At 41.3% G+C, this 27124-nt stretch overlaps 1 protein-coding gene and 1 pseudogene across 7 annotated transcripts in view; one reads left to right on the forward strand and one right to left on the reverse strand.

Annotated features, from left to right (window-relative positions):
- The first annotated feature begins 3748 nt into the window (after positions 1 to 3748).
- The window catches only part of MTMR8 (myotubularin related protein 8), a 121499-nt gene continuing 98123 nt past the window's right edge, over positions 3749 to 27124 (forward strand). For 4 of the 7 annotated variants that reach the window (XM_026451943.1, XM_026451946.1, XM_026451945.1 and 1 more), the window contains exon 1: positions 3754 to 3862. In XM_026451943.1, the coding sequence (XP_026307728.1) occupies positions 3839 to 3862 (24 nt within the window). In that variant the 5' untranslated portion in view covers positions 3754 to 3838. Of the gene's footprint in view, positions 3863 to 21557; positions 21664 to 27124 lie in introns of those variants that run through there. The other 3 variants (XM_026451944.1, XM_023198436.2, XM_026451947.1) reach the window with 2 other exon arrangements.
- Positions 20652 to 21565, reverse strand: LOC111531203 (annotated as a pseudogene).

Raw genomic sequence — 27124 nt, forward strand, 5'->3', positions numbered from 1 at the left:
GGTATATACCCAAAGGATTATAAATCATGCTGCTATAAAGACACATGCACATGTATGTTTGTTGCGGCACTATTCACGATAGCAAAAACTTGGAACCAACCCAAATGTACATCAATGGTAGACTGGATTAAGAAAATGTGGCACATATACACCATGGAATACTATGCAGCCATAAAAAAGGATGAGTTCATGTCTCTTGTAGGGACATGGATGAAGCTGGAAACCATCATTGTCAGCAAACTATAGCAAGAACAGAAAACCAAACACCGCATGTTGTCACTCATAGGTGGGAACTGCACAATGGGAACACTTGGACACAGGAAAGGGAACATCACACACCGAGGCCTGTCATGGGGTTGGGGGAGGGGGGAGGGATAGCATTAGGAGATATACCTAATGTAAATGATGAGTTAATGGGTGCAGCACACCAACATGGCACATGTATACATATGTAACAAACTTGCACGTTGTGCACATGTACCCTAGAACTTAAAGTATAATAAAAATAAAATAAAATAAAAGAGTCAAAAATTCTGTTTTGGATGTAATACGTTTGAGATGTCTTTAAGATATCTAAGGAGACATGTCAGTAGGCTGCTGAATATTATGTAAGTTTTGAGTTCAGAGGACAGATAAAGATTAGAGATAAAATTTTGGGAGTTGTCCACAAACAGATGCTATTTAAAGCCATGGCACTGGATGACAGCACCCAAAGAATAAGAGTAAATAAAGAAGAGGATAGTTCTGAGCTCTGGCAGCATTACAACATATAGAGATAGATAAAATGAAGTGAAACAGCAAAAGAGATTGGGAATGAGAAGTCAGTGACGTAGGAGAGAGAGTGGTATCCCTATCCCTGGAGCCAAGTGAACAAAATGTATTCAATGAGAAGGGAGTGATCAAATACTGCTGAGAGGACAGAAAGAGATCTGAGGATGACCAATGGACTTTGCAATGGGGAGAATATTGGTAACCTTGACAAGAATAGTTTGGTGGAGTGGTGGAAGAAATGCCTGATTAGAGAGGTTTAAAGTGGAAATAGGACAGGAATAGAAGAGAATGGATTTAGATAAATCTTTTGAAGAGTTCCACTATAAAGTATAAGAGGAATGGAGGGATGGCAGGTTGGGGACAGAAATGTGGGTCCAAAAAGATATTTTTTAAGATTGGAAATTCTATGGCATGCTTTCATGCTGATGGCAGTGATCCAGTAAAGTGGAAACATTAGTAGTAAAGGCAAGGAAACAATTGAGCAGGATAAAGAGAATGAAATTGAGTGGACAAGTGGAAGGGTTGCCTTAGGGAAGCTCAGGAAGAGTTCGTTAATTGAAGACAGATTATATGAGCTCACATGCAAGGCATCAAGCAAATTTGGTTGTGGGATGATGTGGAAGTTCCCTTCTCACAGCTTCTATTTTATCAGCAAACTAGGAAGCAAGGTAAGAATTTGAGAGAGAAAACAGAGATATTTGATGACAAAGTTGAGGAAAGGAAGGAACCTATCAATATTCATTGTGTCTTTACAATGTTCCTGGAAACTCATATATATTACATTTTGAGTTCCCACAAGAACTTTATGAGAATAAGTTTATAGATGAGAAAACTAAGGCACAGAGAGTTTGTGTAATTTGCCCGGGGCCATGTATTATTAGCATATTGCTAAGCCAGAATTTTAACCTGGTCTGACTAGAGTCCACACACCCTTTCCACTATCCCAAACAGCATGGAAACAAGGTTTTGAGTCTGAGTAACAGGGTATATGGTGGTGCAATTAGTAGGGATAGGAAAAAATTGAGAAAAAGCAAGTGGTAGAGGTAGGAAAATGCAAGGGGGTTGTGAGAGAGTGTGAACAATGAGTTTGTTTTGGGCCATGATGCCTTTAATGTGCTAGCAGGAACATGCAAGTAGAACTGTCAGAGGGCAATTGGAAGTTCTAAATTTGAACTCACGAAAAATGTCATGGTACTTGAGATATGAAGTTGGGAATCCCCTACTGAGGGTGCATTAGCCCCTTTTCACACTGCTATAAATAAACACCTGAGACTGGGTAATTTATAAAGAAAGGAGGTTTAATTGGCTCACGGTTCTGCAGGCTGTACAGGAAGCATAGTAGCTTCTGGTTCTAGGGAGGCCTCAGGAAACTTCCAGTCATGGTGGAAGGCAAATGGGGAGTGAGGCACTTCACATGGCCAGAGCAGGAGGAAAGTGGGCAGGGGACGGTGCCACACACTTCTAAGCCATCAGATCTCGTGAGAACTCACTCACTATGGCAATGACAATACCAAGGAGGTGGGTGTTAAACCATTCAGAAGAAACCATCCCCATGATCCAATCACCTCCCACCAGGTCCCACTTCCAACATAAGGGATTCCAATTAGCCATGAGATTTGGTGGGGACACAGATCCAAGCCATATCTGGGAGTAAGGGTTTAACTTGTGGAAGAGATCACGATAACCAAAAGAAAGAAAGTAGAAGAGGAATGAGGATAGAAGCCAGGAAAATGGCTTTAAAAAAGGAGAAAGGAGTTGGGAAGGAATCAGAGAAGGAACAGCTGGGGATGCAGGCAGTGAGTTTGCTTTATAATAAAGGTCAAGGGAAGAAAGAATGTCAAAAAGGAATATGAATCAATAGTTTTAAATGCTGTAAAACAAATAGAAAATTAGCACTGAGAAGAGCTGTTTGGAATCAGCAGCTGGAATTGAGGATGATGTGAAAGAGCCAATTGAGTGGAGTGGTAGGGAGGAGTGAGTTTGTTATGGAGAAGTGAAGGTGATGATAAGTAGACTATTCTTTTGAGATATTTGGCAGTGAAAGGGCTGAAAATGATGGAACGATGGTGCAAGGGAGAATAGTGTCACGGATCGAGGGTAAGGCCTTCAGGCTAGAGAAAAAGGCAGAATATGATAAACGAATAGTTTTGCAAGCAAATGTTATAAGAACTCAAAGAAGAACAAAATTATTTTGTAGGGGCAGTGAGATTGCAAACCATAACACTGCAATAGTAGAGCTAGAAATTACCCTGAGATAGTGGCCAATACCCTCACTGTAACCTTGGTCAACTTAAGACTCAGAGAGGTGGCGTGATTTCCCCAAGGTCACATAGCAAGTTAGTGGCAGACCTGAGAGGAGTAGAACCCAGATTTCCCAACTCTCAGATTGTTCTTTTTCCCATCACAAGTCTGACTTGGAGCACACCACTGAGGGTCTGCACCTATTTACCCCTCATCTGATAACTGGTCCAGTGGGCCCTTCCTTGGTCCTCTTCCCATATCTATGATGGCAAAAGTGATGAGGTTACTATAGTATTTCAGATTTTAACTAGGTTGATGGCAGCAGACACATAAAGAAGAGACAGAGAGGAGGATATACCTTTCCATATTTCAAAAAATATTCTCTGGTGACTTTCCCAAGGTCTCACATCTAGGAAGCTCTTCAGAAACCCAATTGCCAGCATGGGGCAGCCTGTGTTACCACTGCAGCATGCTATCATTGTAATATTAAAGGACTGACATCTGTGTTCAGAGCCCTTATAGCATCAAGGAGTGTGAGAAGGGTGGCAGTACTCGAATCTGGGACTTAAAGACTGGGCCAAACGTTGAACCTGAACCAGAATAATCAATTCCCCGAAGAAAAGGGCACTTGCCAGGAAGCAAGATGGCGGGAACGGCTACGGTCAAAGTGTCGCGATAGGTGCTGCCGCCGAGGATCAGGTGACGAGAGTTTGCGACACGACCCGGAGGGCGGGGTAGAAACTCGGGTTAGGGCGGGGGGCGGCTAGAGCGGTGGCGGCGGCATCCGGAGTAGCACTGAGATCTTCCGGTGGCGGGAACTGCGGTCATGGATCATATTACCGTACCCAAGGTAAGGAGAAGAGTTAAGGGAGGCTGACAGCTGCGAGCTTCCTCTTGGTGTTCACCTGGGAGCCCAGACACACCTCCTCAGCCTTCTCAGCGGTTTTTGACGCGTCTTTCCCGTGCGAGGTCCTGGGTTCTCTTTCTGGGTGCACACCCCTTTTCAACCAAACACCCCTTCTCAGGATCCGCTTTCGGGCGTCGGCGGCCGGGAAAGAGGTGGTCTGCGCCACTGTTCCCTTACGCGACACCGCCCCCGCGCCCGGTGCACGCCTGTTCTGGCCTTCTGACTCCAGCTCCTCCCTAGCCTTGACCTCACACCCACCCTTATCTCAGCTTTTTATTACTAGCCACACTTATAACCGCCATTCGCGAATACCCCACATGGCACTGCCTCCTGCAGAGTTACTTCCTTTATCCAGCGTTTCTTCACCATCCTCCTGGCTCCTCCAGCCACTAACCTTCCCCAGGGGCTGCCCAGATCCCCACTCTCGCCCCAGCTCCACGGCTGCCTGTGAGGGTTTGTGGGGCTACAGCATCTCTTCGGCCAAAGCTGGGCAATAGAAAAGGAAGGGGAATGGGACAGAGTGGATCTGGCCCTGCTCAGCCGGTAGGAGAAACCCAAGAGGTTTATCTAGCCAGTTGTCGCCTGTTTTTAGCCAGCCCCGAGTTAAAGTTGCTTCTGCCACTTTTTCCTCTCATCTTTCTAGATCCTACTCCCTCCTTTCCCAACGCCAGCCCCTTTCTGTTTCAAATCCGTTTCCCTTCCTTCTCCTCTCTGGGGCTGGGGAACAGTGAAAAGTTCACAACTAGTCTGTCGTTATTTTTTCCTGTTGATCGTAACACACGTGGCCCAGGCTAATTGAAGTCCTGGCAAAAAATCCAGCGTGTTTTTAATGGAAAGAACATGGATTTTGAAGCCAGAAGACTTGAATTAAAGTGCTGCCCACCACACCCCCACCAACTACTAACTAATGACTTTGGACAAATTTAAGCTCTCTGAGCCTTAGCTTTGATAGGGTTTTTCTCTGTGTCCCTACCCAAATCTCATCTTGTAGCTTCCATAATTCTCACGTGTTGTGGAAGGGACCCGGTGGGAGATGGTTGAATCATGGGGGCAGGGCTTTCATGCACTGTACTTGTGATAGTGAATGGGTCTCATGAGATCTGATGGTTTTAAAAACGGGAGTTTCTCTGCACAGGCTCTCTCTTTGCCTGCTGCCATCCAGGTAAGATGTGACTTGCTCCTCCTTGCCTTCTGCCATAATTGTGAGGCTTCCCCAGCCATGTGGAACTGTTAAGTCCAATAAACCTGCAATAAATTGCCCAGTCTCGGGTATGTCTTTATCAGCAGCCTGAAAATGGACTGATATATCTACCAAATGACGATAATGAAATTTGCCTGACTCACTTCACAAGATGGTTGTGGGATTAAATAAGAGGATGTGTGTGAAAGAGTTTTTGTAACTAGTAATGTTTTGCCCACTTTTTAGCATAAGACCTTGATGCTGCCTGATGGGCAAAGCACAAACTCCAACCTTCAACCTCTTTTTCTGACTCCCTCCTCTTCAGGGCCTTTGTCTGTGGAGGATAACCACATCCCGTGTAATAGCTAGCCTTGCCTTTTTCTGTGTCCCTTTGTTTCCAGATCATGTCATTTGTACGAGGTGCTCTGACATGGTATAAGAAGGTGGTACCATTAAAGGAAAGGAACTTCTGTTGTCCAGACTCCCTTTTCTCCCAACCCACCTAAGCTCTAGTTCAAAATCAGCTCACTTGAATACTCCTTTTTTCTCTCTTTTGACAACTGGGGGAGATGGGGAGGCAGAACTGCCCTTGTCCTTGAGTGTTAAAATATTAAAATTCCCCTGTTAAGGATTGAAACTATAAACTGGGCTTGCTGTATGGAAATTGGAAGGGAGAAGAAACCATTAATGGGCCCATAGGAAAATTATAATAGCAACTAATACATATTGAATATTTAACTATGTGGCAGGCCCTGTGTTAGATGTTTTACATGAAATATGCCTTCAATCCTTACATTAACCTATTAGGAGATACTATTATTATTCCCATGTTACAGATAAGAAAACTGAGATCCATAGATGTGGAATGCTTGCCTAATAAAGATAGGAGTGCTCAGACTGGCGCTGGGATAGGGTTCGTGCTCAAGAAAACTTAAATTTGCATCACGGTCAGAATCCATTTGTACTGCATGGATAGTGTCATTAGTCTTGAAATATAAATAAAAACTCCAAATGAAGACTTGATTCTTTAAACAGAATTAGTATTTGTTTTGTTGCCTGGCAGGGCTGTGAGTGTGCCCACAGGTGGTATGCTGCTGTGAATCTGTTTTTTTCTCAGTTTTTAGAAAGGATTAAGGTTGCATTAATGGCTTGGGATTAAAATGGCCCCCCTTTTGTTAACTCACTGTTTCCACAAAAGAGAGAAACATCTGCCTTGTCCATCTCAGGTCAAAGGGATAACTTTGAGATTGTCAGTCATTAGTTGTGCATGTCAAGTACAAAAGTGACTTTTATTTTTGTCTCTTGCTTGAGTCTTTTTCTCTACTCAGAAAGACTAGAAAGAATTTATTGAAGTACAGTACACATAAAGAAAAGTGTATAGATTGGAAGTATTCATTGTGCTATAAACTTATATACTCGACACACCTGTGCAACCACTACTGAGATTAAAAAGAACAACAACAACCGCCCCCCCCAAAAAAAAGGAACATTACCAGGAGTCTGCTTCATGCCCCTTTCCAGTCAGTACCCCTCCCAAGGGTAAACCACTATACTCATCTGTAACAGGATACATTTATTTTACCCTTTTGTTTTACTTAATATAAATGGATTAATACAGTCTCTTTTGTGTTTGACTTCTTTTGCTCAACATTGTTTGAAAGATTTATCCATATTATTTTTTGAAGTTATAAATCATTCTCATTGCTATATTATGTTTTGTTAACATGACACATGTGATTTATCCATTCTTCTGTTGATGGGGAATTTCCAGTTCTGCCTTTTACCAGTAGTACATTTTGGCAGATTTAAATATATATTTTTGTTGGTGTATGCCATAGGAGAGGAATTTCTGGGTCATAGAACATGCACATGTTCAGCTAGACACTACCAATTTTACATTCCCACCACCTATGTATGAGAACACATCTATCTTTCTAAGATATAGTTTAGGGTTCAACAACCATTTTTGGAGCATCTCAGACCTACCCTAAAGTTTGGTGACTCTCTTGTCTGAATCAGAATTTGTTCTATGTATTTTTCCCTACCCTCATTACATCTGTGTCAGTTGGCACCCAGAATTCTTAATTACTTTTCTTTCCTGGGATGGAACCTTAATAATAAGGCTTTATGCAATTAACATTTATTGAGCTTCAACTGGTTTGACAATTTGCTGTGGTTCAAGAGTGCATACTTTGGAGCCAGACTGTCTGAAATAAAATCTCAACTCTGCTACTTAACTAGCTTTGTGATTTTGGCAAATATGTAATCTCTCTTGCCTCAGTTTCTTCATCTATAAGACGGTGTTAAAAATAGTACCTATCTCACAGGGTTGTTATAAGAATTAAATAAATTAGTATCTGTAAAGTGCTTAGAACAGTGTCTGGCACATGGTAGATGCTTTATTTAGCTACCAGTTACTATCATCATTATTAAATATTGTATGCAGAATCCCACATTGGGAGTTAAGGATACATAATTGGATACAGATAGGGCAACTGCCCTCTGGGATCTCTTAAGTAAGGTGATGAGATGCCAAGCATAAGATCCAAAAATGAAAGAGACTGAGAAATATGTCCATTCTGTCTTGTGATCTAATGGGAGCAGCCTGACAGGCAGGGAGGAGCTCTTCCAAGTTTACAGCCTCTTAGACCTCAGTAACTACTCTAGAGAATAGCGTTATGTGTTTAATTCATGAATCTCTTTAATCAAGGACAAGGATAATTTAGTCAAAAATCTGTTTTCTGGACTCTCCTTCACATAAATAATTGCTAGCTCATTAAGGAATGTTTTAACACAAAAAAGTAATTTCTACATTTGTATGGGTAAAAGAAAAGACAGTGAAGGTTTTATAGATTGTAAAGGACCTTGAATGTTACACTGAGGAATTTGAACTTGTAAATAGCCAAGGAGCTACTAAAGCTTTATAAGTCTAGAAATGGAAAAGTTAGAAAGGATCTTTTAAAATATTATCTAAATGAGGAATGGGGATGAAGTTTCTTTTCGGAATGATGGAAATGTTCTAAAATTGCACTGTGATGATGGTTGTGTAACTCCAAATTTACTAAAACTATTCGAATTGTATACTTAAAAGAGTGAATTTGACTGGGCCCGGTTGGCTCAAGCCTGTAATCCCAACATTTTGGGAACCCCAGGTGGGAGGATCACTTGAGCCCAGGAGTTTGAGACCAGCCTGGGTGACATAGTGAAACCCCATCTGTACAAAAAATTAAAAAAAAAAATTAGCTGGGTGTGGTGGCTTGCACCTGTGGTCTCAGCTACTCAAGAGGCTGAGGTGGGGGGTGGCTTAAATCTGGGAGGTTGAGGCTGCAATGAGCTCTGATAGTGCCTCTTCACCCCAGCCTAGGCGACAGAGTGACACCCTGTTTCACAAAAAAGGGTGAATTTTATGGTATGTAAATTATATCAATAAAGCTGCTGATACATAAGTTAATTAATAAATAAGGATCATGTTGTGATGGTCTAAGCCTCTCATTTCACAGATGTGAAAACTGAGTCCCAGAGAGCTAGAGTTTTTTATCCAAGGTTAAACATCTAAGTAGCAGAGGTAGCATTGTCTTTTAGTTGTTTGTATGCATAGCTTGTTCAGACTGTAATAAACTGTGGAGTTATCACAGAAACAACATCCAAAATAATTGGAGTGCCAGATGGGTACAGAATGCTATCTTGGGTAGTAATAATAAAAAATAATAAAATAAAACACCCTGAGTCTGTTGGGACTATGATGAAGATTAAGATAAGGTATGATGAGGGCCTGGCACATTATAAGTGCTCTATAACTATATGTTTTTTCCTCCTTCCATCAGAGCCAAACAATAGTAGAGGCTTTAGTATACATTAGTTGTGGCAGGTCTCAAAGATCAGCTTGTCTCAGGGAGATTTGCCTGAGCATCCAGAAAGACTCTTGGTACTACATTGCAAGGGAAGAGGCTACCTAGGAAGCCCTGGTGGCAGTGGTCTGCAATTTTAGACACTGTTTTGTAGGCATTGGAATAATTTTCCTTGCCACCAAAACCCACTCGTTCAACCTCACTTTGTACTTGGGAAACCCCAACCAAGCAGTTACTCCTAGAAACCACTGGGATTTGTTTTAGGGTTGTGTCTTTTTAGATATCATTTTCTGGTTTTTGTGGTAAAATACTTAAGTGGTTTAGAGAGATTTTTTTGCTAAATTCTAAAGACATTTTCATCATTCGAGACACCAATACTAGACAGAGAGTTAGGAGACCTGAATTCTGGCCCCAATTCTGATACTGACATGCTATGTGACCTTAGACTGCCTTTTTACCTCTCTAGGCTTCACTTTCTTCATCAGTAAAATAATATTTAACATTTATAGGGCAATTGCTATGTGCCAGGTACTATTCTAAGTGCTTTACATAAATATTACATATTTATATACTAATTTAACCCTTGCAACAATACTGTTATCCTCATTTTAAATATAAAGAAAGCATCCAGAAAGCTTAAGCAACTTGCCCAGAGCTGGAAATGTGAAGCCAAACAGTCTGTGACCCAAGTTTGTGCTCTTTACCCATGTACTATAGTGCTTCAATAAAATGAGCTGAGTGGGTATACTAGCATTTCCTAAACTATGTTCCTGATGAACACTAGTCCCACAAGATAATTTGTTTTAAAAAATGATTGTAAAGTAAAATATATTAACACAACAAACACTGTGGAGATTCATAGTGAATGTTCACCTATTACAGACTCTGAGAAGCCCTGCAATAAACCTGCTTGTGTTTGTTTCACCTAGTGTTCCCCTATGCTGACCACAGAACTGTGTGTGTGCATGTGTGTACGTGCCTGTTAACATCCTATGGAACTAGGATTCATAGAAAATGCCTTAAGAATGCTGGTATCAATCTGGAAGGTTCATTCTAACTCTTGAGTGCATTTAAAAATGATAGATGTGGGGACCACAAGATGCAGGATTCCTTTCCAAGACTGAAATTTGCTTTAGTTGGAGGGACACGGAGAAGTAGGGTGTGGAGAGGCATAAGTTCAAGGCTATTCTGGATTGTATTTTTTAACACTTACCTTCAATGACCTTGTACGTCTTGACACAAAAGTATTCCGCCATTCCCCTTCCTTCCTCCTGTTACATATTTTCTCACTTACTACTTTAAAGAAGAGACCTAAATTAGAGAGGCTTGTCATGTAAGCCTGTCCTTTTTAATACGTACAGGACACAGCGGTTGTTTTCATGATGAATGCTCTTTGCTGTTGGAGGCAGTGACACAAGGGGCAGGACTTACTTGGGACATGGGTGTGACTGATGAATATCATTACACTGGTTGGTATTCTAGAGCCAGGTGTCACTTCTTTTATTTATTGTTGCAGTGCATCTAAGTTGTTACCAATAATTGTGGCAAATCAGGACAGTAGATGGATTCAGAGACCTCTGAAGTACACCTGATTTCCTCTCTTCCTCCCTTCCTAGAAAGGAAATTAGAAAAACAAACAAACATGAATTATGGTTCACAGTTTCTCCAAGAGCAAAGATCTTATAAATGTCAGAGTGCTCTATCTACAGCTCAGGAGTGGAGAAATAACAAAACAATTGGGTGGCCTGCCTGGGAATTAAAATCTGTACCAAAAAAGGTCAGCCTCTTTTCTCCCTTTTTCTCTCTTTTTTCATCTTTCTCTGTCTCCTTCTCTTTACTCTCCCTCTCTTCTCGTTTTTCTTTTCTCTCCTCCCTCCTTTCCTCTCTCCTCCCTTCTCTTTTTACCTTCTCTCTTGCATCCCCTTCTCTCCCGTTCCTTTTTGTCTTTTCTTTCTCCCCCCAGTCTCTCTTTTTCTTTCTCTCTTCCCCTCACCCCCAACCCCACACACATATTGTGTGAGACCTCAGTTTCTGCCAGGTAAAAGCACTACAGATAGAGGAACCCTCTTATAACATTGTGTCAGAAACAGATGGGGCTCTGCTGCCCTTGAGTAGAAAGAGGGAGGGTCTGAGTAACTGCAAGTCTCCTAGAAGGTCCTACCTACTAATAGGCACAGGATTCCTGCCTTGGGGAGACATACTATACAGAAAGTCCAGCCTGGATTTCAATAATTTTCCCCTCCCTTCAAGCTTCCTCAAAGACTGTTCTCCAAGCGTCACACAGCACTCTTTGTACTTGCATAATGTAGCGTTTTGGTAGGTAGTGCCCTGGGCCTTAGCGGGAATTTCTTCTGAGTGGCCAGTTTTTCCTCTTGTTGAGCATCTCCTACCATTCAGGACTGCATAAGGATCTCTGGGACAGTCAGGGGAAAGCTAAAGATGCTTTGTTTTTTTTCAATTACTACTACTCATCCCTTAACCATTTTTTTCCCTAAAGTGTGACTTCTTTTCCTGAGTGTTATTGAGTGAGCCCCTGTGCAATTGATACTGATTTGTTTTTCTTTCAATCTAATCACACTACACTTTGTCTAGCAAGGGCAAGCCTAGTTTCTTTCTTTCCTTTTTTGAGACAATGCCTTGCTCTGTCACCTGGGCTGCAGTGCAGTGGCATGAAGTTGGCTCACTGCAGCCTCAACTTCCCAGGCTTAAGTGATCCTTCCCACCACAGCCTTCTGAGTGGCTGGGACTGCAGGAGCGTGGCCCCACACATGGCTAATTTTTAAACTTTTTTTTTTTTTTTTTTGTAGATGTGAGGTCTCACTATGTTGTCCAGGCTGGTCTTGAACTCCTGGGCCCAAGCAATCCTGCTTAGGCCTTCCAAAGTTCTGGGATTACAGGTGAAAGCCACTGTACCTGGCTCCTTTTGACTTAGTTGGCTGAAATGATGACAAACTATTTCTATCATGTTTCCGTATCCTTCTGCATTGAGATTAGCACAGTACCTCCCTGCAGCTTCCCCATTACGTAAGGAAATGGTATGTACCCATGGTTCTCTTGCTGTAGTTCTTTGCAGCTTTTCCCATAAGTATTTTCCATGGGGGTAGGGGGAGCGTTCTGCCTATTCTGTGCGTGAAGGTCCCTGTGAGTTCTTTTTTCCCCTCTCATTCCCATGTGGGTTTTTGTTTTTAAAGTGCCCCCTGAATTCTGAGAGTTCTTTTGCATTTATCTTACACTGGTCCCTCTGGCTTTTCACTTAACTTTTTAATGCTTCTCTGGCCTTGTCCTACCTTGCTCCCTCCTTTCTATAGCTGGTCCCTTGTAGCTGACTTCACTTGCCTCTTCTTCTCCAGCCACCCTTTAGTCACCTTCTATATTGTGAAAAGACAAAATTACAACAAAATTTAGTTATAGATCTAATTCATGAATTGGGGAACCTCCATTTTACAAAGTAGAATGAATGTTCCCACTGGGCATTAGCAGAACAGTGTATTTTGTAAGGTGGGAACCAGTAAACAATAGAAGAAAAAAACTAATCAGTTAACATGAGGTTACTTCAGGTTACTTTTTTTTTTTTGTCAGGGTTAAAGCAGAGAAGACTTCCTTATTAAGCTGATTCAGGTAGATTGGAGTCTCCTGTTTTCAGGAAAAACTGGTCCGTTTGGGGATCTATATGTTTCCTTAAAGTTTCAGTTTGATTATGAGACATTTAACTTGAATGACTCACTGTTGGTTTGGGACCAAGTGCAGGAGCTCTGTCCAAAACAATGGTCTCTGATGTGATTAGGATCTTTGTCCCCACCAAATCTCAAGTTGAATTGTAATCCCCAGTGTTGGAGACGGGGCCTAGTTAGAGGTAATTGGATCGTGGGGATGGACATTTATGGTTTAGCACCATCTTTCTGGTGCTGTCCTCATGATAGTGAGTGAATTATGAGATCTGGTTGTTTAAAAGTATGTGGCACCTCACTGCCTACCCTTGCTCTTGCTCTGCCATGTGAGATGCCTGCTCTCCCTTCACCTTCCACCATGGTTATAAGCTTCCTTTGCTGGATAAATTTGCATAACTAAAAAGGAGGCAAGTACTGATAGCCAAGACAATGGGAAAAAGACCTCAGAGGCATTTCAGAGACCTTAATGGCAGCCCCTCCCATCACAGGCCCAGAGACTTAGGAGGAAGAATAGTTTTGTGGGTCAAGCCAAAGGCCCTGCAGCCCTGGGCATCCTTAAGACATTGGTTCTCAAATCCAGGCTACTCTGGCTCCAGCCTTGGCACAAAGGGGCCCAGGTGTAGCTCAGATTCTAGCACCAGAGGGTTCAAGCCATAAGCCTTGGTGGCTTCCACATGGTATTAGGCCTGCAGGGACACAGATTGCAAAAGAGGAAGCTTGGGGGCCTCTGCCTATATTTCAGAGGTTGTATGAAAATGCCTGGGTACCCAGGCAGAAGCCTGCTACAGGGGCAGAGCCCTCACACAGAACCTCTACTAGGGCGGTATGGAGGAGAAATATAGAGTTGGAGCCCACACACAGAGTCTCCACCAGGGCCCTACCTGGTGGAGCAGTGAGAAGGAGGCCACCACTTTCTAGACCACAGAATAGTAGATCCACTGGTAGCTTGTACCCTGCACCTGAAAAACCTGGAGGCATTCACCTGCAACCTGTGAGAGCAGCTGCAGGTTCTGAACAATGCAAAACCACAGGGGCAGAGATGCCGAAGGCCTTCAGAGTCCGCCCCTCACAGCAGTGTACCCTGGATGTGGGACATGGAGTCAAAGGATATTATTTACTTTGGAGTTTTAAGTTTTATTGACTGCCCTGCTGGGTTTCGTACTTGCATGAAACATATAGCTCCTTTCTTTTGGCAGCTTTCTCCCTTTTGGAATGGAAATGTTTACCCAATGCTTATAACCCCATTGTATCTTGGAAGTAACTAACTTGTTTTTGATTTTACAGGCTAGAAAGTAGAAGGAACTTACCTTGTTTCAGATGAGACTTTGGACTTTTGAGTTAATGCTGGGATGAGTTAAGATTTTCTGGGGACGATTGGGAAGGTATGGTTGTATTTTCCAATGTGAGTAGGACATTAGATTTGGGGGACCGGGGCAGAATCATATAATTTGGATCTGTCCCCACCAAACCTCATGTTTAATTATAATCTTCAGTGTTGGAGGTGGGGAGTGGTAGGAGGTGATTGGATGATGGGGGTGCGTCTCTCATGAGTGGTTTAATACCATCCTTCTGGTGCTGTTCTCATAATAGTGAGTGAGTTCTCATGAAATCTGGTCATTTGGAAGTGTATGGCTCCTTCCCCCTGTTTTGCTCCTTCTCTCGCCGTGTGAGTGCCTGCTCCCTCTTCACCTTCCACCTCAGGATTGTGAGTTTCCTGAGGCCTCCCCAGAAGCTGAGTACATGCCAACATCATGCTTACTGTACAGCCTGCAGAACCATGAGCCAAATTATATATAATAAATTATGTATGTATAATAATATATATAATTTCTGATTTTGATTTTATATATATCATATATAATTTTTGGTTTTGGAATTATATATATATAATTATAAATTATATAATATAATACTGCCTCCAATAATTTTGTTAAAATATATGTTTATCTATCTATATATCTAATTGTATTTATATGCCTCCAGCAAGGATGGATCTATGCTGGAAAATGAATGCCTTCCTAGCTTATACATGAAGATAAGACTTCTTGGGATTGGAAAACAGTTTTAAGAATGACTTTGCAGGACAGAATTCTAGGGGCAGGTGATCAAAAGAGATCTTTTTTCTTTGAAGTGTAACTGCACTGTGTTGTAGTAAGGATTAAAATGAAATATAACATGTAAAGCTCAATACTTGGTGTATAGTAACTTCTCTCTTTTGTTATTATAGTTGTTGTTGTTGTTTCTGTATTTAAGGGTGAACCTTGGAACTTAGCCCTGGAAAATAAGAGGATTAATGGGATGAATGTGATTCTCATCCTTGACTACATACTAGAATAACCTGGGGAACTTTTTCAGACTCTTGAGATCATTTATGTTAGAATATCTTGGGGTGGGACACAAGAATCAGTATTTCTTGAAGTTCTCCACATTCAGCTAAGCAGGAGAGCCATTGCACTAAATTTGTTGTTGTTTTTAAAAATAATTCTGGATCAATGGATTTTTCCATGTCCTTAATTTTTCTCAAATAAAAATTTTATTTAGACGAAGTTTGGATTAATTCAGTGGTTCTCAACAATGGCTACACAATAGATGGAGCTTAAAAAATTTAAATGCCTCACTTCAGGCCAATTAAGTTAACCTTTGAGGGTGGAGCCCGAATATGTTTTTTTAAATCTCCCCTGGCATATAGCCCAGGTAGTACCAGTGGTTTAACCGAAAGAAGGTTTGTGTTGTGAGGCTAAGTCACTGCAGAGTTTAATTGCTACAGCCATAACATAATTATTTAGTGGAACTCTGAAATGTGTGAGCATTTCTGGGTAACATTGTTCTGGAATAATTATCTCTTGTGGTTTACAAAGTGAAGTCAGACACATATTCATTTGGTGTTTGTAATAACCTCAGTGGCAGGCATAATTGGGAAATTGGCACAGTGCAGTGAAGTCAGTTCCCTGGTTTAACTGAAAGGAGGTTTGTGTTTGTGAGGCTAAGCCACTGATGTTATCTGTAGGTTTTGTGTAGATGTTATTTATCAAATTGAGGAAATGCCCCTCTGTTCCTAGTTTGTTGAGAGGTTTTTATCATTAATGGGGATTGGATTTTGTCAAATGCTTTTCTGCATCTAGTGGTATGACTCTGTGATTTTTTTCCTTTTTAGCTTGTAATGTAATGGATTACATTAATTGATTTTTAAAGGTTGAACCAACATTACATACCTGGAATAAATCCCACTTGTTTGTGGTGTATCATTATTATTATTTATTTATTTATTTTGAGATGGAGTCTCGCTGTGTCACCCAGGCTAGAGTGCAGTGGTGCGATCTCAGCTCACTGCAAGCTCCGCCTCCCGGGTTCACGCCATTCTCCTGCCTTAGCCTCCCCAGCAGCTGGGACTATGGGCGCCCACCACCATGCCCAGCTAATTTTTTGTATTTTTGGTAGAGACGGGGTTTCACTGTGTTAGCCAGGATGGTCTCGATCTCCTGACCTCGTGATCCATCTGCCTCGGCCTCCCAAAGTGCTGGGATTACAGGCGTGAGCCACCACGCCTGGCCTCATTATTTTTATACATTGTTGGATTCAATTTACTAATTGTTACAGGTTGAATTGTGTACCCCAGAAAGTTCATATGTTGAAGTCCTAACCTCCCATACCTCAGAATATGACTTTTTTTTGAGATGGGGACTTTACAGAGGTAATCAAGTTAAAATGATGTCATTAGGGTGAGCCCTAACCCAATGTAACTGGGTTATAAGGAGAAATTTGGACACAGGCATGCATATTGGGAAGCTGATGTGAAAAGACAGAGGGAGAAGATGTCTATCTATAAGCCAAGGGGAAAGGACTGGATTAGATCCTTCCCTTACATCTTTCAGAAGAAATTGGTTCTGCTGACACCTTGATTCTGGTTGTCTGGACTTCAGAACTGTGAGGTAGTAAATTTCCCTTGTTTAAGCTGCCCAGTTTCTGGTACTTTGTTATGGCAGCCCTACCTAACTAATATACCATTATTTTGTTGAGGATATTTGCATATATATTCATGAAAAATATTAGTCTGTATTTTTCCTTTCTAGTAATGTATTTTCTGGTTTTGGAATTAGGGTAATGCTGGCCTTATAGAATGAGTTAGGAAGTATTCTCTCTGCTTCTATTTTGAAGAGATGGTAGATAATTGCTATAATTGTTTTCTTAATTGTTTGGTGAAATTCACCAGTGAAACCATCTGGACCTAAACCTTTCTGTTTTAGAAGATTACTAATTTTGGATTTTGTTTCTCTAATAGATACGGACCACTGAGATGATCTGTTTCTCCTTGTATGAGTTTTGGTAGACTGTGTCTTTTGATGTATTGGTCCATTTCACCTAGATTATCAAATTTGCACACATATAGTTTTTTATAATATTGTTTCATTATCCTTTTAATGTACATGGGATCAGTAGTGATGACCCCTCTTTCATTTCTGATGTTATTTGTGTCTTCACTCTCTTTCTCAGGTAGCCTGGCTAGCATCTTACCAATTTCTTGATCTTTTCAAAGAGCCAGCTTTGGGTTTTGTTGATTTTCTCTATTGATTTCCTGTTATCAATTTCATTGATTTCTACTCTATAATATTTCAGAAGTTTACTTTGGATTAAATTTGCTCTTGTATTTTTTAGTTTTCTAAAGTAGAAGCTTAGATTATTGACTTTAGATTTTTCTTTGTTCTAATACATGCATTCAGTGCTATAGATGTTCTTCTAAGCACTGCTTTTGCTATATTCTTCACATTTTTTTAAGGTGTGTTTTCTTTTACTTTGAAATGTTTTAAAAACATTTTTCTTGCAACTTGTTTGATCCATGTGTTATTTAGAACTGTGTTGTTACATTCACATGTCAGCTGGGCACAGTGGCTTATGCCTGAGACCCTAGCATTTTGGGAGGCCAAGGCAGGGGGATCGTTTGAGGCCAGAAGTTTGAGACCAGCCTGGGAAACATAGTAAGAACTCTTCTCTACAAAAAGTTAAAAAATTACCTTGGCATGGTGATCCATGCCTGTAATCCCAGCTACTTGGGAGGTTGAGATTGGAGGATCACTTGAGTCCAGTAGGTTGAGGCTGCAGTGAGCCATGATCATATTAAAAAATATGTTCTTAGAGAATTGACCCCTCTATTTTTATATAATTCTTGTTGTTTTAGTCTGTTCAGGCTGCTATAACAAAAATACTATAGATTTAGTGTATTAGTTTTTTCTCACATTGCTGTAAGGAACTACTTGAGACTGGGTAATTTATGAAGAAAAGAAGTTTAATTGACTCACAGATCCACCGACTGTACAAGAAGCATGGCTGGGAAGGACTCAGGAAATTTACAATCATGGCAGAAGATGAAGGGGAAGCAAGCACATCTTCACATGGCAGAATAGGAGAGAGAGCAAAAGGGGAAGTGCTACACACTTTTAAACAATGAGATCTCATGAGAACTCACTGTCATGAGAACAGCAAGGGGGAAGTCTGCCCCCATGATCCAATTACTCTCACCAGGCCCTTCTTCCAACATTGGGGATTACAATTCGACATGATATTTGGGTGGGGACACAGAGCCAAACCATATCATTCCACCCTGGCCCATCCCAAATCTTATGTCCTTCTCACATTTCAAAACACAATCATGCCTTTTTAACAGTTCCCCAGAGTCTTACCTCATTCTAGCATTAATTTAAAAGTTCAGGTCCAGAGGCTCATCTGAGATAAGACATATCTCTTGTACTTATGAGCCTGTAAAATAAAAAAAAAAGCAAGTTAGTTGCTTCCAAGATACACTGGAGGTACAGGCATTGGGTAAATACTGCCATTCCAAAGGAGATATACTCACCAAAACAAAGAGGCTACAGTCTCCATGCAAGTTTGAAACCCAGCAGGGTAGTCATTAAATATTAAAGGTCCAATATAATCTCCTTTGACTCTATTTCTCACATCCAGTCCACAGCGATGCAAGGGGTGGGTTCAGAAGACCTTGGGCACCTTTGCATTGTGGCTCTGCAGGGTACAGCCCCCTTGGCTGCTTTCACAGACTGGTGTAGAGTGCTTGCAGCTTTTGCAGGTGCACAGTGCAAGCTGTGGGTGGATCTACCATTCTAGAGTCTGGAGGATGGTGGCCTTCTTCTCACAGCTCCACTAGGCAGTGCCCCAGTGGAGACTCTTTGTGAGGACTCCAATCCCACATTTCCCCTCCACACTACCCTAGTAGAGGTTCTTCATGAAGGCTCTGGCTCCGCAGCAGACTTTTGCCTGGACATCCAGGCATCTCCATACATCCTCTGAAATCTAGGTGGAGGCTGCTAGGCCTTATCTCTTGCCCTCTGAGCACCTGCAGGCTTAACACTATGTGGAAGCTGCCAAGGCTTGTAGCTTGCAGTCTCTGGAGCAGCATCCTGAGACATATCTGGGATCCTTTTAGCCATGGCTAGAGCTGGAGTGGCTGGGACACAGTAGTGTCCCCAGGTTGCACAGGGCAGCAGGGCCCTGGGCCCAGACCACAAAATCTTGATTCACTCCTGGGCCTCCGGACCTGTGATGGGAGGGGCTGCTGTGAAGGTCTCTGAAATGCCTTTGAGGTATTTTCTCCATTGTTTTGGCGATTAACATCTGGCTCTTCTTTACTTATGCAAATTTCTGCATCCAGTTTGAATTCCTCCCCTGAAAATGGGTTTTCTTTTCTACCACAAGACCAGGCTGCAAGTTTTCTAAGCTTTTATGCTGTGCTTCCCTTTTAAATATAATTTAGAGTTTCAGATTATCTTTTTGCTCACATACATGAGAATATGCTATTAGAGGCAGCCAGAGCACATCTTCAACACTTTGCTGCTTAGAAATTTCTTCCTCCAGATACCCTCAATCATCACTCTCAAGTTCAGAGTTCCACAGATTCCTGGAGCAGAGGCACAATGCCGCTAGTCTCTTTGCTAAAGCATAGTAAGAGTGACTTTTACTCCAGTTCCCAATATGTTCTTCATCTCCATCTGAGACCACCTCAGCCTGGACTTTATTGTCCATATCACTATCAACATTTTGGTCACAACCATTCAACAACTCTAGGAAGTTCCAAACTTTTTTCTTCCTGTCTTCTTGTGAGCCCTCCAAACTTTTCCACCCAAAGCCTATTACCCAGTTTCAAAGCTGCTTCCACATTTTCAGGTATCTTTTTAGCAATGTTCCTCTTTTCTGGTACCAATTTTCTGTATTAGTCTGTTCTTGCATTGCTATAAGGAACTACCTGAGACTGGGTAATTTATGAAGAAAAGAGGTTTAATTGACTCACAGCTCTGCAGACTGTACAGGAAGCATGGCTGGAGAAGCCTCAGGAAACTTACAATAATGGTGGAAGCAAAGGGGAAGTAGGCACATCTTCACATTGCGGAACAGGAAAGAGTGAAGTGGAAGTGCTACACACTTTTAAACAACCAGATCGTGTGAGAACTCACTCACTATCATGAGAACAGCAAGGGGAAGTCCACCCTTACGATCCAGTCACCTCCCACCAGGCTGTCCTCCAACACCGAGGATTACAATTCAACATGAGATTTCGGTGGGGACACAGAGTCAAACCATATCACTCAGTGAAACAATAGAATTTATTGCTTACAGTTCTGGAGGATGTGAAGTCCAAGATAAGATGCATGCAGATTTGGTATCTCGTGAGGTCCTACTTCCTGCCTCATAGACAGTGGTCTTTTTGCTGCCTCCTCACATGGCAGAAGGGGCAAACAGGCTCCTTTAAGCCTCTTTCATAAGAGCACTAATCCCAATTATGAGGAGAGAACTCTCATGAGCTCATCACCACCTAAATACCCCACCTGTTAATACTATTGCATTGACAAGAGTTAGATTTCAACATAGAATTTTTGAGGGACACCAGCATTCAGACTATTCTACCTCTCTTCATTCCTGATAACTTTCCTTGCTCTGAAGTCTTTTATGTCTTGTATTAATATATGTACTTCAACTTCTTCTTCTTTTTGTTTTTAGAAACTGATGTTTATTTTCCATCAGCCATTTTTCCATGTTGCTTAAGAGCCCGTGCAAGAACAGCTTAAGTCCATTCAGTGGTTGCTTCTACCCATTCAGTGGCCTGAGCAGTGGGAGCTGCAGACCAGTCTTCCGTGGCAGGCTGAGCACTCCAGTCTTCAGTAGGGAACTGCTGAATAGGCACAGAGGGCACCTGCACACCTTCAGACCAGTCTGCAACCTCAGGCTGAGTAGCGGTGAACTCAGGAGCTGGAGCAGTCCATATACCCTGAAATTCCTTCTTGGTCACTGCCTTTTCAGCAGCAGCCTGCTCTTCTTTTTCAATCTCTTCAGAATCTCTGTAGAAGTAGAGATCAGGCATGACCTCCCACGGGTGTTCACGGGAAATGGTGCTACACATGTGCAGAACTTCCCGAGCCATCATCCACCACAGCAAACCCACTGAGTGAGCTCCCTTGTTGCATGGGATGGCAATGTCCATATAGCGCAGAGGAGAATCTCTCTTACACAGAGCAATGGTAGGTAGGTTAACATAAGATGCCTCCATGAGAGGCTGGTGGTCAGCCCTGGGGTCAGTAACCACAAGAAGCTGCGGCTCCCAGAAGGCTGCCTGGATCTGGTTAGTGAAGGTTCCAGGAGTGAAGTGGCCAGCAATTGGAGTGGCTCCAGTGGCAGCAGCAAACTTCAGCACGGCCCTCTGGCCAGTATTCCTGGAGGATATAACACTGACATCAGCAGGGTTTTCAATGGCAATAATGGCACGAGCCGCCAGGAGAAGCTTCTCCCAGGTCCTCTTCAGATTTATTATGTAGAGGCCATCACTTTTCCTTTTATAGATTTACTATTCCATCTGGAAGTCAAGATTGGAGCCATCTAAGTGCGTTCCTGCTGCAAGGAACTTAAGGACATCCTCCTCCTTCATTTGCAGGACATCAAGGGCTCTGGACATTGTGAAAGTTTCCTTTTAAGTTACGACGGGAATCCAGAACAACGCTGTATGGACCCCTCTGTAGGTAGCCCAGAAAGGCTCAACTTCTTTTGATTAGTGTAAGCATGGTATATCTTTCTCCATTCCTTTACTTTTTTTTTTTTTTCTATTGAGACAGTCTCTCTCTGTCACCCAGGGTGGAGTGCATTAGTGTGCTCTCCGCTCACTGTAGTCTCTGCCTCCCATGCTCAGGCAATCCTCCCACCTCCTCAGTCTCCTGATTAGCTGGGACTACAGGCACCCACCACCATGCCCGGCTAATTTTTGTAGAGATGGGTTTTGCCATGTTTCCCAGGCTGGTCTCAAACTCCTGGGCTCAAATGATCCTCCTGCCTTGGCCTCTCAAAGTGCTGGGATTATAAGTGTGAGCCACCATAGCTGGCCATTCCTTTACTTTTTTTTTTTGGATTAAAACAATAGAAATTTGTTCTCTCACCGTTCAGGAGCCCAGGAGTCTGAAATTCACATGTTGGCAGGGTTGCCCTCTCTCTGGAGGCTTTAAGGGAGAATCCTTCCTTATTGCCTCCTCTAGTTTCTGGTAGCTGTCAGAATTCCTGGTGGCTGTATCCATCACTCCAATCTCTGCCTCCATTTCACATGGCCTTCTCTGTGTGCCGTCTCCTCTCTGTCTGTTATAAGGACACTTATCATTGGATTTACAGCCCACCTTGGGAGTCCTGGATGATTTCATCTTAGATCCTTACCTTACTTATATCTACAAAGACCCCTTTTCCAAATAGGGTCACATTTACAGGGTCTAGGTATTAGAAAAAAGACCTGTCTTTCAGGAGGCTGCCATTCAACCCGATATAGATGTTCAGCAACCTTTTTCACTTCTCTTTAACTACTTTCATTCCATTCTTGGCTGAGTATAATCCTTATTCTGTTTCCTAAATACTGATGGTACTTCCTTGACTGATTTGTGAGCACTAACTCTGTTAGTCCTTTAGGGTAAAGAGCGTGCTCAGACATCTTTAATTCTATAACATTTGACACAGTGCCTGGCATATAGTAGATTCTCAGTGAATGTTTGTTAAATGGATGGTTGTAGGGAGGGATCATGCCTTGTTTATTTCATTTTCCCTTAAAATGCCTAACTCCATACTTTGAAAATAGTAGATACTCAAGAATCTTGAATTAAAGAAAGAATACTTTGAATATTCAGTTCTAGCTGTCTCCCAGGGGAATCTTTCTGAAACCTGGACCTCTGGTTGCCCTAGTGCTCTGCTCATGCACCTGTTTTGACATTTACCACAGGGTGTCTTTTGTTATGTTATGTTGAGTTGGGTTCATGTTTGCATTTCTTCAACAAATTATAAACTCCTGGGATTTCATAGTTTATAATTTACAATGTCTCATACATTCTACTTTGATTTCCCATAGGATGTTTTAGCACAGAATCTGATACATAGTAGGCATTCAAAAAAGAATTATTGAATTAAATCTAGCTTTCGTTGTTTGTATTTTTGCTGGTGTCTGACTCTGTGGTAGAGTGAACATCAAGATATCTGGCTGAAAGAAAACTTCCTGAGTCCATTTGGCTTTTTTTCTTTGAGCCCAGTGCTGTACCATCTTACTACAAGATCAGTATTCTTCAGATTCAGTTACTTTGGCAGGAAGTTCCCATTATTACTGCCTGGTCTTCTAATCTGTCGCTGCCCAAATATAATGTGGTGTGCTTAGATTCGGGTATCTTGGCATCTTCCCCTAGTCTCCATGCCTTGACTACATTTTTGTTACTTTTCTCTTTTAGAGGGTGGGCCATAGGGGTGGAAGATTTTTTTCAGTTCTCTTCCTCTCCCCAAGCACACATGGTTAATAAGTCTGTGGCAGTATAGTATAATGGCGTATTAGTTCATTCTCACACTGCTATAAAGAAATAACCGAAGACTGGGTAGTTTATAAAGAAAAGAGGTTTAATTGACTCATAGTTCTGCAAACTGTGCAAGTAGTATGGCTGAAGACGCCTCAGGAAATTTTCAATCGTGGCAGAAGGTGAAGGGGAAGCAGGCTCATTTTCACATGGCTGGAGCAGGAGAGAGAGAGAGAGGGATGTGCTACACACTTTTAAACAACCAGATCTCATGAGAACTCACTATCATGAGAACAGCCAGGGGGAAATCTGCTCTCATGATCCAATCACCTCCCACTGGGCCCCTCCTTTAACACTGTGGATTACAATTCAACATAGGATTGGGGAAGGGACACGAATCCAAACCATATCAAATGGTTAAGAGTTTGGGTTCTTGCTTCTCACTGCCTGCCTTTACCTCACCACTTAACCACCCATGTGGTCTTTGATAAGTTAATTTACCTCTCTGAGACCCAGTTTCCACATATATGAAATGGGATTAACAATATCATCTATCTTAAATAGTTATTATGAGGATTAAATGAGATAACACATGTAGAGTATAGCACAGTGTTTATCATCTCTCTTTGTTCCCACTTTTGGCTTGGACATACTCCCTAGATTCGTGTTATTGGTGTCTGTGGATTGATTGGCCCAGCCCTGTTAGAGTTATTTGTCTGACAATGAAGTACTCTTTTCCTTTAAGTGCATACATATGCATTTTAATTTGTCATTAAAAAACATTACAGAAATTGCACTCTTGACCATTTATCCCAGAGAAATGAAAACCTGTTTTCATGCGGAAACTTGTGCACTAATGTTCATAGCAGCTTTATTCATAATAGCCCAAAACTGGAAACTACCCATATGTCCCTTCAGTGAGTAAATGGTTAGATAACTTGTGATATGTCCATACAGTTGCAATACTGCTAATCAATGAAAAGAGGTAAACTATTGATATATGCAAACACCTGGATGAATCTTAAGAGAATTATGCTGGGTGAATAAGGCCAATCTCAAAAGGTTACATACTGAATGGTTCTGTTTGTATAATATTCTTTAAAAATTAATTGTAGAGATGAAGAACAGATTAGTGTTTGCCAAGGGTTCAATGGAGAAGGGATGGGTGTGACTTTGAAGAAATAGCAGAAGGGAGTTTTGTGGTGTGTATGTATGTATCATGATTGTGGTGATTGTTACACAAAGCTGTACATGTGATATAATTGCATATAGCCATACACACACAATTTATAACTGTACATGGTATACATGTATAACTTACATATATAACTGGTGTAATCTGAATAAGATCTGTGGATTGTACCAATATCATTTTCCTGGTTTGGATGGCTTACTATAGTTATTGTTAAGATGTTAAATTTTGGGAGACTGGGCAAAAGGTCCTTAGGACCTTCCTGTAATTTTTTTTTTTTTTACAATTTCCTATGAATCTATAATTATTTCATAATAAAAAAGGTTTAAAAATCTTAACATTAAGGATTACACCAAATCCTGTCATTCTGCATTTAGGCTACCGTTTTTATTCCATTATGTTCTCATCCAGTCTTTGTATGCATACTGACATTGTTTAACATATTTATAATAGTTTTACTTAACTTTTAAATTTATTATTATGTTAAGTATTTTTATACAGTTCTTGAAAAATTTTTTTTTTTTTTTTTCTTGTTTTTTTTTATTTTTTTTTTTTTTTTTTTTTTTTTTTTTTTGAGACGGAGTCTCACTCTGTCGCCCAGGCTGGAGTGCAGTGGCCGGATCTCAGCTCACTGCAAGCTCCGCCTCCTGGGTTCACGCCATTCTCCTGCCTCAGCCTCCCGAGTAGCTGGGACTACAGGCGCCACCACCTCGCCCAGCTGGTTTTTTGTATTTTTTTAGTAGAGACGGGGTTTCACCGTGTTAGCCAGGATGGTCTCGATCTCCTGACCTCGTGATCCGCCCGCCTCGGCCTCCCAAAGTACTGGGATTACAGGCTTGAGCCACCGCGCCCAGCCAGTTCTTGAAAAATTTTTAACGGCACCAAATTTCAGATCTAATTAATTTTTTGGATACTTAATATGTGAAAGGCACCTACCTAGGAACGTTAGTATTATATATCTACTTAATAGTCAATTTTAATATAATGTTCTTAAATTTACCGAATCCTTTCCCCTATTATTGGACATATAGATATTTCTAGTTTTCTCCTATTATTGGCAGAATCTCAGGGAATATTCTCATGTGTATAAATTTGATTTTCTGAGGATAAACTTCTAAGGGTAGGGATATTAGGTCAAAGGATACTGGTTCATACTTATATGTTCTTGACAGTTTTTCCATATTACTTTCTAAAAGTGATATAGCATTGCAATCAGCAATGTATAAGGATAAACTTCAGAGGATAAACTGCTAAGAATGGGGTATTTGGTCAAAGGATACTGGTTCATACTTACATGTTCTTGACAGTTTTTCCGTATTGCTTTCTAAAAGTGATATAGCATTGCAATCAGCGATGTATAAGCATAGCAGTTTTACCACAACCATGCAGTATTTGATGTTTTGCAAATTTAATACGTATAAAATAGTAGCTCCATGTCATTTAAAATTAGCATTTCTGTCATTACTAGTGAAATTTAACTCATCACATTTTTATTTTCTCATATGTGAATTATCTGTTCATGTTCTTTGGCTACTTCATCTGTTGAGCTTGTAATGCTTTTCTTATAAATGTAAATAAGCTATTTATGCTTTACAAGAATAATAAGGAGAATATTTTTGATATTGATTGATTTGTTAATTGATTGAGATAGGGTCTTGCTGTCTCACTTAGGCTGGTGTGGAGTGGCATAGTGCAATCGCAGCCTCAAACTCCTGAGTTCAAGTGATCTTTCTGACTCAGCCTCCCAAGTAACTGGGATTACAGGCATGCACCAGCATGTCTGGCTAATTTTTTTTATTGTTTTTTTGTAGAGACGAGTTCTTGCTATGTCACCCAGGATAGTGTTGAACTCCTAGGCTCAAGCAATCCTCCCACCTTGGCTTCCCAAAGTGCTGGGATTACAGGCTTGATCCACCATACCTGGTCTGTCTTGGATATTGAGGTTCCCTAATTAGAGCACATTTACAGTTACAGTCATGCATCACTTTACCATGGGGATATGTTCTGAGAAGTGCTTCACTAGGCAATTTTGTCATTGCGTGAACAACATAGAGTGTACTTACACAAACCTACACACCTAGGCTATGTGGTATATAATCTATTGCTTCCACCACCATTGTATTTATGGTACATCGTTGACTGAAATGTTGTTATGTGGTACTTGACTGTATAAGAGAAAGCATCAAGGCCTCAGTAGATAAATGAGTATCCTGTTCTTAAATGTCTTCAGGGAAAAAGCTGATGCCATTTTTGTGTTATCCATTTTAGCTATAGTAATTTGCCTACATAATTTGTCACACCGATAGACTTTGGGCTAATGACTTGTGGATGTCAACAAGAAAATATATGAAATGAAAAGATCATTGGGCTGGCGACTTTATGTTCACAGGCATCTTGCTTTTCCTTTTTTTGTGTGTATGTAAATGAAAATCATGACACCTAAGGGTATGGACATACATGTTAGAAGGATGAGATACCATCTCACACCAGTTAGAATGGCAATCATTAAAAAATC

The sequence above is a fragment of the Piliocolobus tephrosceles genome, chromosome 12 (genome assembly GCF_002776525.5).
Source record: "Piliocolobus tephrosceles isolate RC106 chromosome 12, ASM277652v3, whole genome shotgun sequence".
Taxonomy (NCBI): Eukaryota; Metazoa; Chordata; class Mammalia; order Primates; family Cercopithecidae; genus Piliocolobus; species Piliocolobus tephrosceles.